Genomic DNA, 14,118 nt, shown 5'->3' on the forward strand with positions numbered 1-14,118 from the left:
CAGCACCCTTCTTCTCAATCCGCTCTGCATTAGAGTCTCCCCCCAAACCTCCCTCCCTCAATATCCAATCTACAGGACCTCTCCCAAGCCAATAAATCTCAAAACCTTAAAAGACGGAGAGAAACGAGCTTTCTTTAGCAACCCGGCCCCATCTTCATGGCTCTCCCCCCCTCCCTCCCTCCCACAGCCATTTGTCCGTGCTGATCTTTAGCCTGGAAGCGGGCACAGCACCCGGCAAGGTTTTGGAGCTCCACATGGACCAGTCAGCATCCCTCCGCCGCTTTTTCCCTCAGCCTCCGCGGCATCCCCGCCTCCCGAGGCCGCGGCCGCGCCGTGGGGCCGGGCCCGGCCCGCCCCTTCCTCCGCGCCGCGCCCGCAGCCGCGATCGGGGATCCGGGATCCGGGGCCGCAGCTCCGCCATGCCGGTGGGTGCGGGCCGGGCGGAGGGGCCCCGGGGGCTCTGTGGGGCCCTGTGGGGCCCTGTGGGGCCGGGGACGTGGCGGGGCGGCGGGGAAGGGAGGGCACTGCCCGGTACCGGGAGCGGCAGCGGGGCTCCCCCAACCCTCGATGCTCCCGCACTCCCCGAGGTTCCCCGACTCTCCGGGGCGCTTTCAGCCCCCCGGGCTCCTCATGCCCTCTTCCAGCCCCCGAACATCCCCAGGGTTCCCCCACTCCTCGGTGCTCCCCCAAGCCCCTCGAGGCTCTCCCAGCTCCCCAGGGCTCCTCCAGCCTCTGGGGCTCCCCCAACCCCTCCCCCGACTCTCCCAGTCCTCGAGGCTCCCCCAGCCCCCAGGCTTCCCCCAATCCTCGGTGCTCCCCTAGTTTCACAGGGCTCCCGCAGCCCTCTAAAGCTTCCCCAGATCCTGCAGCACCCCTGCACCCCAAGGCTCCCCCAGTCCCCCAGGGCTCCCCCAAATTCCAAGGCTCCCCTGGTCCCGAACTCCCCCAAACCCCAGGCTCCCCCAGCTCCCAGGGGTGAGGCACAGAAGGGGAGCATTGATGGGACTCTCCTTCCCACTGCCTGTACACCTCCCCAAAGCATCCAGGGCCTTTGGGAAATAAAAATGAAGAAAATGGCAATTATACTGAAAAAAAAAAAACAAACAACCTAATGGGAACTTCCATCCCAAACTCCTTCCTGGGTGAATGATCCCAAGAGGATTTTAGCCTCTCAGTGGCAGGGGGCACAGGGTGGTTCTGAATAGAAGGAAATATGGGTTGCTGGTAACAAATGAACAATAGCTTTACTTCCCTTTTTTAAGGAAAGTAAAAAGCACGTGCAAGAGAAAAAAATTAGGACCCATCCAGTGCCAAAGGTTGAAGGCGGTGGTTAGTTACAGGCAAACAGCGTTTTGTTGACCCAGTATTGCTCACAAGTGAAGATACTGCTGGGGCCCCAGTGGAGTGGAAGGATGAAAAAACAGCACTAATGCTCTTTAATTTTCTGTTCTATTTATATTTTTATTATTTTGGAGACCAGAAGCCTTGTAGACACAAGAAGAACAGGGTGGGGAAGCACTGAAAACCTCGCAGACTTAAGTCGGTGAGGAGCTGGAGGCAGGAGATTTGCTTTTCCTGAGCTCCCCTGGGCAAGCTGACTCCAGCCGGGGCTGTGGAGATGGCAACCTGTGCTGACTCTGGAGGTAGCCAGACAATCTCCAAAGGCCCTTCAGGATTATGCTGTGGGGGACAGCACAAGGACACCATAGGGAGGAGTACCAAGAGCTCTTGGTTTTGCTGAAGATCTCTTAGTGGGGTGTGTGTGGACCTTTTGTCTTGGGAGGCTTTGAACCCACCTCCACAAGGAAAAAAGGCAAGTGTGGAGGACAAGTGCCTGTGGTGTGTTTCCAGCTGTGGCCTCCCTGACCCCTCGACTGCCTCTTTTCTTTCCAGAAACACGAGTTCTTTGTGGACATGACCTGTGAAGGCTGTTCCAATGCGGTCACCCGTGTCCTGCACAGGCTGGGAGGTGGGTCAGTGCTGGGTGTGGGACAGCCAGCTCCAGGGCAGTGCCCTGGGGTCCTCTATCCTGAAAGCTAACGCTGTGGGTGAAAGTTGAAAGCTGGAAACTTCTCCTTGCTCTGCTCTGAGCCTGCTCCTTAGCTGGTAACAAGCCACTGGTTTTTTGCAGGTCTGTGGCCCTTGGAGAAGTGTCAAGGGAGGGAGGAGCTGCCGTGGCTGCAGGTGGCTCTGAGTCACCAGGGCCTCACCCTGAACCCTCTGGGAAGGACACTGGTAGACCCCAGCTCAGGCTGCCAGAAGGAAGGGAGGTGGATGTCCTGCCTGGCCTTGTTTCCAAGGAGGCCTGGGGTGTCTGTGGTGCTTCCCTGAATGTGTCATCAGCAGTCACAGTGAAGAGCTGATGAGCAGAGCATTCGGTGGTTGTCTGTGTAGGCTATTTTTAATACCACCTGGAAAATTATAACCCATGTCTCCTGTTTGCTGGCATTTTCAAGAGAGAAGGATCTGGCCTGCACTCGTCAATTGTGAGGACCTGCTCCCCTCCAAGGGTGAACAGCTTCCAGCCACCAAGGCAAAGGCCTTGCAACTTGTTCCAGACCCCGTTACCAGGCTGTAACAATCCCATTTTCTCTGTGTGTGGTTGTCAGCACCTCCATCACTCTTCAACAGGCTGGCCAGTATCAGCCTCATGTGATGATGTGGCAGAGCTCTCAAAGCTGATACACACCTACAAGTTTTGTGAAAATACATAACTGGATGGAGACTGCATGTCCAGTTCCTCTCACTGGACTGAGAGTGGCTCACCTTTATTAGCCACTGGAAATCCACATATGGAAATGTCTTTTCCCTCCTTCTACTTCTAACTGTTACGTGGTACCACCAGTTTAGCAATCCTGTTCTGAGCCTTTCCTAACCCTATCCACACTAAACCAGGCTGAGCACAGGCTGAGCTGGGTGGAAATTTTAGTGGTTGGTTTAAACTCAGCTTACTCTGATTCCTGCATGAGTGATTGTGTTGGTCCAAGGTGAGGTGAGCAGATAAAAGCAAGTGAGAGACTGGTGCCTGATGTACAGCTAGAGCAGATCTGGCTTTCTTCACACCACTGCTGGCAGGACACCAGGTTGGTTTTACTGGCTGGTGGTGGTATCAGAGTGTGCTGGCAGAAGATAAATGTCCATTTGACTGGTGGCCTGGGGAGCACAGATGTGTGAAGGTGAGCTTTCTCTGTGCTTACACCATTTGGCTGCTTCTAATTATGCAAAATTTTTTTTCTCATAGGTGTCAACTTTGACATTGACCTGCCCAACAAGAAGGTGTGTATCGACTCGGAGCACAACGTTGACACCCTGTTGGAAACCCTCAAGAAGACTGGAAAGAATGCTTCCTACCTTGGGGAGAAGTCTGCACAGTAGCCTTGCCTGGTGTGAGGAGCTAGGTATATACCAGCTGTATCCAGTGTGGAAGAGAGTCATCTGAGCTTTTTCCAGCTCTCCCAGTAAAACAGGCTTCTTCCTGGAAAGCACAAATTTAAAAAGACCTGCAGGTCCAGCTTCAGCTAACCCCTCATATCAGAGAAGCAGCTGGAGCACACACAGGGACCCCTTAGCTGTTCTGCAAAGCCCGTGTGATCCCAACCTTGGCTGTAGTTAAGAGGTAGAACTCAGCCTCTCTGCCAATCCCAGGTGAACCTAGAGTTTGCCAGAGCATATTGTGCATGAAAACAAATCCCAAACACACTTAACAGCTGGCCAGAGAGAGTGGTGGGCCCCAGCAATAGCAGTGAGGGTGATGGGACACAAAAGACCACTGTGGGTGCGTGATGCTGTGGGTTGGTTCTTACCACAAGGACCTCCAACAGCTCTTGATAATGCTGTTAATCCTCCACTAAACTCAAGGATGGAAAAACAGCAGCTCCCTGGCACTCTTCTGGATGTAAAATGTTGGGTTTCAGAATAGCTCCCAGTACACACAGTCCCTGGCCAACTGTCTACCCCAGTGACAACCTGCTTGTTGCAGCCTGTCAATTTTCCCAGAATTCCAGCACTATGAAGACATGTACAAAACTCTCCTGACTGTAAAATATATTGGCAGACAAGGTTCAATTTCAGTAGGAAAGAATAAAGTGGGAGAGAGCTGCCCACTCACTGCATGTATTGTTCTTTACTGTGCAAAATTATTACATTGCATCTCCTAAGAATTTGTTTCTGTCAGTGGAGCTTTCTGATCCAATGACGTTTTTTTAAATGGTCTAGTTGGATGATCACAAATACCCAGCACAGATGCACTGAAACTAGTTCATGCTGATTTAATTCCCAGTCAGTAAATTAAATCAGGGATTTATACCAGCAGGAATTAAACTGATACAAGAAAGAGCTGAGCTGATAGTGATGTGTGTGCAATAGAGCTGCATTGTTTAATAGACTGACAACAGATTTAAAATCTGCAGTTTGTATCATTTGAGCAAGCTCTCAGTGCTTCTTAGAAATTGTTTAAAATCATAGCTGTAATCAAATAACACTCCCACTTCAACAGAGAGAGGCATGCTCTGAATTGATTAGTGCCTCAAATAGTTTTCAGTATTGACTGCAAGGGCTGTTACAACTTGCAGGGACTTGTGGACTATGTGTCAAGTGCCTGCAGAATTTAACTATTACAGCACAGTCAGTCTCAAATAACGGGGATGTGTCTCTTTTCCTGGCCCCGTTTCCCCATTTCTTTCCTTATATGACATCAAGGCAGCCAGTGAGTCAGTTCAGCTGGCCAGCGTGGCAGAACATTTCTCTGCATGCCTTTGTTTTCCTGTTGGATTTTTACTGAAGCCCTTTGACTTATCCAAGGATCGTAAGATCCAAAACAAAGGAGAGCAGGGGACTGGACTGCCCTTGCAAGATCCCTTTAGCAGTCAGGCTGAAAATCTACTGAATTTAAGTTTTGCACACCACATAGGGAGTATTTTTAGGGGCCCATCTGTAAAAGGAAGGAGGGAAGTTGCAAGTCCTTGGCTCTGGTGGATAGATTTCCTTTGTCTTGTGACCGACAGAGGGCATCTCTGTATAACGTTATCACTGGGCCTTGGTATTCTTTTCCTTTTATTTATTTATTTATTCATTTATTTATTTTGCAGGAACTCAAACATGACTTCAGCAAAAAGATGGCTTAACTGTTTGCATGTTTCCCGACTTGCTGTGTCATTTGACCTTTGCCAGATGTCGGAAAGTAGAGGGCTGGTGGGAGGAGACTGCTGTGCCTTGGGCTTTAGAAGTGGAGAGATCTAGAGGAGGAGGTTATGTGGTGTTTCTAGTCCCACAGTAAATCGAGGCGCTGCTTTTAACTTTCAGTGCATGTCTGTGTGTCCTGTGTGTCTTTGTACTGCTTTGAGTGGTTTTCTGTGAAAGAGGTGGCTTTTAGGGATGGGAAACTCCCCTTCCCATGCAAGACAGGTCTCCCAGGAAATTGCAGCTATCCTTAGAAGTTGACTGCAACCTCTGCCTGAGGGACAGGTCTCAGGAGAACTGTGCTTGAATGTCACTTAGATTCAGGGAATCTGTGTCTTGGAAGTTGTTCTTCCATCACAGAACAAACAAGCTTTCCATCTGGGATGCAAGTTCTGGGAAGGGACTTTTGCAGCCCCCAGAGATCAAGGATAGCCAAGTGTCCTTTTGAGCTCGATGGGGCCGTGAGGCACCGGTGTGCAGAGGAGAATGCCTGAGCTGATGAGAAATACAGAAGGCATGGAGGAAGGAGAAGGGTGTGGGCACATCCAAGGTCTCTTATTTCCTGGCCCCAGTGCCCAGTGGTCTGGGCTGTACTGTTGCTTTCATTTAATTCAGGTTTTCAGCCCAGGGGAGGGATTGCATGTGTGTGTCCCAGTCTGCTGTCTCTTGTTTCACATGGGGGATGTCTCCCACGCCTACCAGTCACATGGGGCTTGTTCTACAGAAAAGAAAACCAGCTAAGATTTGGAGGAAAAGATTACTCTACATTTTAGAGAATTTTTGCACTTGTACAAAGAGATTGCTTTTGACATAATTGCAATTTATTTTTTCCTAGAGTAGTTTACTGCTTCAAAGTCCTTTACCTTTGATTCAAGCGTGATTAATTGCTGTAGATGCACTTGCAGGGGGCTGGAGAGGCACTTCAAGGAACGTGTTGCAGACACTTTTTATTACTGTTTAATTTAAGGGAAGCTAAAAGCCACAAGTGTAACATCACTGCTTTATTTTCTTCTGTTAAAATCTCCCAGTGGCAGGAAGTTTCCAGAGCCGAGACCCAGACCCACAACCTATTTCTGCTTTGTGTCCATGCACTCAGATGCCCAGTGTGACCCCTCCAGGATCCTGGGGAGTGAGTGAATCCCTTTCCCTAGACTGCCCTTGCTGCTCTGAGCTGGTGTTTGCCAATCTCAGTTATGATTTATTGCTTTCAGCTTCCTCCTAGGCTTGGCCAGTGCCCAGCTGGTGCCTGTGGCTCAGCTTTGGTGGCAGTGGCTGGGGGAGGACGTGTGCTGGAAGCTTGGTGAGGAGCTGGATGGCACAGCTGGCCTTGGAGCCAGCAGTCCTAGTGGCACTTGCTGTCTGCCAGGCTGGCAGGGGCACTGGCAGGTGCCCACACAGGACAACTCCCACTCAGTCCTGCTGAAACCAGGCTGCTCATCCTCGGTTTCTGTGGTGCAGCTTATGCTGTCCACACTCCCCAGGCTGTTCTGCTCCCTTTTCCTTGCTCTGTTTTGGGTGAAGCCTGCTTATCTCTGAGACAGATGAGGAGAGGTTTCTACCCACAGCCAGCTGGGAGGTTCGTGCTGATACCTGAAGTTCCAGCACCCATCTGCAGGGCTGCCATCTCCCAGCTCTCCCCTCCCTTGTTCAGTGTGGGCAGAGAGGCCAGACACTGCTGTAAGCTCTGGCCTGCTGAGTGATGACACCCTGTGGCATTCCTTACTTTGGAGTGTGGGCTGCACTTGGGCTGAATACAGCTGGGATAGGGAAGTTAGGACAGGATGGTTGAGTCAGAACAGAGCAGCAGGCCTGCAAGGTGGCTGCTTGAGAGGTTTATGGAAAAGCTTTGGGAGAAAATACAACTTCATAGACTAAAAGAGTAAGAGAGTCCCTACTTCTGCAAAGTTTCTTTGTTCCACCACTGCCCAACTGCAACGTCTTCATTTATCATGTTAGCCTGAACTTGACTGCATCTCATGGAGAGGGACCCCAGCAAGCCCACATGGATAATGTGGCCACAGTATTTTCCACAGGAAACAATATGCCAGACACTGAGGCTGTGAGGCTGTTTTCAGACACGGAAATGCTCAGTTTGCAATGCAAACAGGAAAGGGTGGCACTTGGAAAAGGAGTTTTCCTATACCACAGACACCCTGGCTCTGCAGGACATCCCAGTGACCTGCTGGAAGAGTGATGTGTCAGCAGGATGAGCAGCTGGTGAGGTCCATGGTGCATTGCCATCCATGAATATGTCGTCCCAGCAGCAGGGAGACTTCACTTCTGATTTCTTTTTTTCTTTTTTTCTTTTTTTTATTTCTTCACTTCTGGTTTCTTCAGAAGGGTCTCAGCCGAGCTCCAGCTGAACTGTGAGAATCCATGAACTGCCTCTAGCTGCAGCACCAGTAAGAACTGGGCAAACCCTGAGGGACAGACTTTAAAAGTTCTTTTGTTTCCCCTGCCTCAAAATGATCTTCCCCTCCAACTCCCCCCTCCCCCCCCAGTGTTTCCAGCAGACAGCATTTGCTTTTCTCACCCATCTCTGTAGTGTTTGCAGCATTGCTGCTGTGCTTCTGGGTGTCATTTTTCACCCAGTGTTACCTTCCCCTGCTTTTTAAACAGAAATCTAATTTCAATGGAAAAGTCTACAGCCTCCAAAGCCCAATCCTTTATCCACAAAAGAAAAGCCGTGGTTATCCTAGGGCCGCCTTAAGCACCACTGGCTTTTGGGCACTTTCTAATTACCTGATGACAGGCGGGGATGATTTTAGCCAAAGGAGCAGTTGTACTCAGTCAAACCACCCAGTAAAGGAGAGAATTTCCAAAATAGCACCGCAGGCTGCAGAAAGCAGGCAAGGGGCAGGAGATCCCCCCTCAGTGCCTGCAAATGGTGATTCCTGGTGGCTTGGAGAGGTAAATTGCTGTGAAATTTCAGGGTGGGAAAGATGGCTTCAGTTTGCAACAATCTCAGGAATTTCACAGGCGTGTCGTGTCCGGGTGTTGAGACAGTTACACAGGGGATTCATTACCAAAAGATGGGGATTTTCTGGTCTTTCTGTGCTTCTAAATGTTTGCTGTAAGAAACAACCCGCCCCAGGCTTCCACCTTCGCTCGCCTGCCTGTTCGCAGCCCAGGCACAGCAAGGCAGAGCTGGGAAGTGATGAGCACCGTGACTGATGTTTGGCTGGTGGGCAGGATCATACCCCCACACTTTTGGGGTCAACATCAGCCCTGAGCACAGCTGCACGTTGAGCTAAAGCTGTGCAGCTGGACCTGGAGGTTGCCCTGGGCTTGGTGTTCAAAGTCACGAGCATCACCTGAAGTGGTCAAACATCTCTGCACAAAACATGGTCCCTCAGAGGGACTCCAGACTGGCTGGAAAAAGCTTGGTGGTCTCTCTGAACTAAATGTGCTGATCTTGAATCGATAAGGTCTGTGCTGGGTCATTTGCAGACCTGTCCCAATGCAGCACTGGCATACAGAGCAACATCAAAGGCCCTGGCTGGTTCCCAACTCCTCTGTTGATACATGCAGATTCCCTGGGTGACCATCACAGGCAGCTTTCCACATTGCAGCTTCCAAAACAGGAAAACACACAGGGACCTGACAGACTCCCCCTCCAAGACTGTGGCAGCAAAAATAGAAGAAAGCCACCCAACAAATCAAACAAACAAAAACCAGGCTTAATTAAGGACTTCAAGAGCAGGAAATGTGCACACGTGTGCTTGCCAGAGCACAAATATTTTCTTTTGGAGCTGCTTTCTCCAAGGGTTCAGTAAGGTGATGGAGGCTGGGTTACAGAGCAAGGGTAGCAAACAGTTCCCAGCCCCTCCGGAAGGCAGCGGCCACAGGGCACTGCTGTTCTGCATCCTTCCCAATGCTCCGGCTTTTGGCTTTAGGCTCCCACAGTATATACTGAAGCTATTCAACAATTTGGCTAAAAGCAGATGGGGAGGGAGAGAAAACAAAGTCAAACGAGAGGGAGAAAGGCAGCTTTTGTGCAGCTTCTGTTTGCAAAAGACAGCCCAAGCCCCTTTTGGACTAAGGTTTAATTTATTGGGCTCTGGAGAGCTGAGGTTCACAGCCCCACAGCTGCTGCAGGCAGTGGCACATTGGGGCAGTGGCTGGGAGTGGGTGGGAGCAGCTCTGATAGGTGAGGAGCTCCCCCAGAGGGGCTCTGGGATACACAGGACAAGATACAAGGACCCTGGCTTCCCCGGGGGGAGCAGATCTGCCCTCTGACTCTTCTGCTACATGGGCCTGTCCCAGGTCACCTGGAAGGGATGAGGGAAACTGGTCTGCATAGACAGGAGCCTTCAGCCTGGCCCTTCCTGCTATTGTCCCTCTGCTCCTCATGTCTGTTCCTGAGCACCTCCCAAAGCCCTGCTGGGTGCTGCAGAGCTGGGTTCATATTTCCTCTTCACCAGTCCAGACTAGTGGGTTGCTGTCACTGGGGCAAGACACAGCCAGAAGAGAGATCCTGCAGCATTTCAGATTTTCCACAATTCCCAGCTGGTATGAAATTCCCAGGGCAGGACCCTCTCTCTCAGCCCATCTGAGACCTGCTCACCCATTTTCAACAGATGGCTGAGAAAACATTAAAACAACAAACACAACTCATCCCCGTGTAAATGAAAGGAGGTGCCTGAATGGAGCAGGAATCCACTGTGTGCAAGTACCATTTCAGATGGAGCAATTCCCCCCCTCCGAAGCTCCTGCTGGGCCGTGGGCAGAGCTTGGCCCACAGAAGCCAATGTCAGCAGAGTGCACAATGCCCAGCAATCACAACCAGGGCCTCGAGCTTAATCTGTTGTGCACAGCTTCAAAAAACCCAGCCCACACAGCTATTGTCAGGGTGATCCCACCGATTGCATCAGTAGTCTGCATGGGACACAGGGCTGTCTCCAGGGCTCCGGGCAGGGGTGCCTGGGGAGCAGCCCTGGGGTCCCTGGGGCTGTCTCGGGCTCTGTGGACAAGCCACAGTGCAGGCTTGTGCTGTGCTGCTCTACAGATAGAGCCTAAGGTCCTTTGGCTTTTCCCTTGCCTTTGTGTCTCTGCTGAGCTGGTGGGAGCTGGTTATTATTATTGTATTATTATATTATCCCCACAAAGGCGTGTGACAAAGGCAAAGGGTCTCCTTTTGGTGGAGAAAACCCTGATACCAGCATTTGCGTCTGTATTTTCCTGTGGTTTTTCCTTCCCCTGCATCTGTCCAGTGCTCCATGCTTGTGCCCTCCCAGGAGCAGCCAGAAAAGCAGGCAGCTTGGTGGGAATGATCCAATTTCCAAGGCAACTGGGACGGGACTGAGTCCAGAGTGTCCTTGACTCACAGAGCCGCTCTTATTTCTCCAGTTTCCTCTCCGTTTGCTTTCTTAATTCAGCCTGTCCTTTGCCAAAAAAGCAGAGATGTGGCACATCCCGAGTCCTCCCCGCTGGCTTTACAGCTGCTGGGGGATTTTTAGCTTTCCAGTTTCAGTAGCAGCCCTCCAAGCTTGCCTTGCCCTGAGGTCAAAATAGTCAAAGTATGGTCAAAGCAAGAGCATAGGAAGGCAGGAGGCTAGCTCTGACTCTAAAGGCTCTGTGCTGAGCTTCTCGCCAAGGGTCCATGTGCTGAAGACACAGATGTCTATCCCCAGGTATGGATCACTATCCTTTGCCACTAGTGCTGGTCACCTCTGCTATGAACAGCTGAAGATACAAGTCCTGATGTGTCCAGAGAAAAAACAGAAACATGGAGTCCAGAAATCATCTTGGCAAAGTGTCTCCAAACCCCTCCTGCCATCCCCTGGCTTTCCTTCTCCCTGACAGAGAACTGTTCACAATTCCTCCAAGCAGGGTCTCAGCATGCCAGTGGAATGGCATGGGCTCAGCTGCACCCCAGGCCTTGCAGGAAGCCAGCAAACCTTCCCTGTGGGCCACCCAGAGATCCAATGAACAGCAGGAGATGCACTCGGGATCAATGCTGAAGAGCCACTGTGAGGCAAAGGGAGCTGGGCATGAACTGCTCTTTGCCATGGAAAACAATAGACCCAACCCAATGCCAGAGTTTTAAAATTCACCCCTAGACCAGGATACTGCTGAAAACCTCCAGCTGTTATTTCCAGATTTGCAACCCCAACAGAGGAGCAGCCAGTTCCTGCCAGAGCAGCAAACTTGTTTGTGTGTCTGCGTCAAACTGAATGCCAGGCGTTGCTCCCCACACCGTCATTGTCCCTCTGTCCCCGCGGTCTCAGCCTCGCAGCCGTGGGGGAGCAGGAGGGAAAGTGTCCCTGTCCCAGCTGCCATGGGCCCACCCTGGTTTGCAGGGCAGACCTTGCTCCCGGGCTGGGGACCAGCGGCTGGAGTCCCTCCCAGACACATCAGGCTGGGACCACACTCCAGATGTGACCATTGGTAGGGGCAAGAAGAGGGGCCAGGAGATGAGATCTCGCTCCCAGTTAGTCCCTCCCTTCATTTCTTCCACACAGCTCCCAAAAACTCAGGAAGACAGATAAACCTTCTGATTTGGGGAGGGGGTCAGAGAAAGATGTCACTTCTCATCCAGCCTTTTCACCCACACTTTCCATCCAGAAGCAGAACAGATTCCCTTGGTAGCACTCACTATTTGTAATGCCTTGGAGAAAAACCAGCATGAATGGCCCAGCCTTGAGCGAGATGATATCAGTGTCAGGCCAGGCACACCTCAGGCAGTGAGAATGTCTGTTCTTGGGGGTTGCAGTGGATTACTTTTAAAGGTCCCTTCCAATCCAAACTCTTCTATGGTTCTGGGATTCCTCAGAGTTGCCTGGGGAGAGGAGCAGGAAAGGAGCCCTTGGGCACAGGCAGTAGCCAAGCTCCCTCGGCAGCTGCCCAGGTGCCCTTGCTGTGCACAGCTTCATCAGCCTCTGTGTGCATTAGCAAAGGGAATAGGTGAACATCCCCACAGTGGTTTTGGTGCCTGGATCCAGCTGGGTGGCCATCAATTATCCAAAAGCACAGTGTGGTCTCCCTCCTGTTTTGCAGCTGAGTATCTCCAGATGGGCCCAGAAAATTCCCTGCACCATCCCACTCATTGAGAAAGCTGCTGTTTCCTTAATTTCCCAGTTCCCACCTTTTCCCCCTCAGTGAACAACAGAATATTTTGAGTGTTCATGCCATTAAAAATCCACTCCATTAATCCTGGTAGTAAATCCTGGGCAATCTTGCTGCCTGGGGTGACGTGGGCAGGCACGGGAGAGGATGCAGGTTGTACCTTTGGGCACATCTGAAGTTAAGGGACTGCGGGGTGACATTACCAATGCTTGTGTCTCATCTCTGTAATTTTCTGGTTAGTCTTTGCAGATGCCTGATACAATTAATGTTCATTAGCAATCTCACAGCAGCATCACACAGGAAAGAGTCCAATGTTCTCTCCATCAGAGCCCCCATTTCAGGAAGAATTTTTTTCTCTCTGCTTTTCCCATAAAATAGAAGCTTAAAAGGGACTTCTCCAAATCTGGTAGGTTTTTCTAAACTGTGATTCTGGTCCCTCCATTTCCTTAAACAGCTGCTGATAACATATGCAGGGCATACAGTGTGGGGAAACACTGCTAATTTTAGCAGCAGGTCCTGAGGGAGGGACCCTGCTCTGGGCTAGGCGCAGGATGGAAAGTCACTGCGTTTGCTCAGGGCCCCACATGACCTCGCTATTTTGGGGCTGCCCACGTCCCACCTTGCCCCAAGCTCACAGACACGGTGCAGTATCAGCCCCAAGCCTTCCCACAGCCCTGCCCACAGCACTGCTCCTGCCAAACCCCGGCCAAACGGGATGGTGGTTTTCTGAAGGGAAGTAAACAAGCTTCAGGGCTAAATTGAGATCCCCAGAACTCATCACACCGAAGCAGTGATGGACGAGGTATTTTCTGCCCACATATGTCCGCTGTATTTTCATACAGCTAAGGGGGTTGTGTCCTCTTGGGTTTCCTTTACTCCCTGATCAGTGAAATTCCATCAAGCTCCATACAGATGATGCAAATGAATCCCCCACTGACTGGCCCTTGCAAGGAACAGAATATCTGTGCATGGCCTTAAATATCTGAATTGCTCAAGGTAGGAATATTTTAAGGAACTTGAACTCCCTGGAGTAAAATCCACACTGGACAGGGGCGTTTAGAGTGGTTCAAAAGTGCACTAGGAGATGATTTGAAAGGAGCCAGCAAGCAGAGATGGTGTGGAGGTCAGTGCTTGCACTTGGTGTTGGCCTGGGGTGGCTGTGTTTGTAAATCACAGTCACCAGATGTTAACATCCCGAAGTGGCTCTCAGCACTGCCTTTTACCAGCCCTGCCTCCCTGACCCTACAGCCTTTCACACGGCTCCTGCATGACAGGGGTGGCTCAGGCTCGCAGGATATCCTGCCCCAAAGTCTTGTCAAAAAATATTTCCTACTGTCTCCCCTAATATCCTCTTTGCCAGCTTCTACGGCTGCCTGTGACTGGCTATGGTGATGTAACCCCAGTGGGCAACCAAGCACCAGCACAGCTGCTTGCTTTTCCCTCTGTACCCCATCCTTCCAAAAGAATGTCACCAAAACCAATCCCATTTTGTCTCCTCCCCTGTTCATGGAGCCTCCTGCATCCGGCAGCCTGGCTCAGACATCTGGTACATCTCAAGCCAGGGCTTGTTCTGAAGTGAGCTCAGCTCGAGCAGAAAGTGTCAGAGCAATAGATAGAAAAATGTGGATTCTCAGGGTGGATATGTGTGGGCTCAGCCGGGGGTGGCCCAGGCACCTCAGGCACCTCCCTCCCTGTATCCTGCCTGGATGCAGCCACAGCTCCCGCACAGCTCAGCTCCCACCCAGGGATGCTGTAGGAATTCATCCACCAGCAGTGCTAGAGGGGATGTGGCCTCTCGGGATCGCTCTGTCCGGTGCCTGTCCTGGCTTGTGTCACAGCAGGATGCGGGGCTGTGCAGGGGGCAGGGGTGGG

At 51.4% G+C, this 14,118-nt stretch overlaps 1 protein-coding gene across 1 annotated transcript; it reads left to right on the forward strand.

Moving 5' to 3' along the window:
- Positions 1-326: 326 nt before the first annotated feature.
- On the forward strand, positions 327-5,300 carry ATOX1 (antioxidant 1 copper chaperone). The gene is made up of 4 exons (XM_069029129.1): positions 327-425; positions 1,894-1,969; positions 3,242-3,398; positions 5,088-5,300. The coding sequence occupies exons 1-3, from the start codon at positions 420-422 to the stop codon at positions 3,373-3,375; spliced, it is 216 nt and encodes a 71-aa protein (XP_068885230.1). The 5' UTR covers positions 327-419; the 3' UTR covers positions 3,376-3,398; positions 5,088-5,300.
- Positions 5,301-14,118: the final 8,818 nt, after the last annotated feature.

This window comes from Aphelocoma coerulescens, chromosome 13, assembly GCF_041296385.1.
Source record: "Aphelocoma coerulescens isolate FSJ_1873_10779 chromosome 13, UR_Acoe_1.0, whole genome shotgun sequence".
Taxonomy (NCBI): domain Eukaryota; kingdom Metazoa; phylum Chordata; class Aves; order Passeriformes; family Corvidae; genus Aphelocoma; species Aphelocoma coerulescens.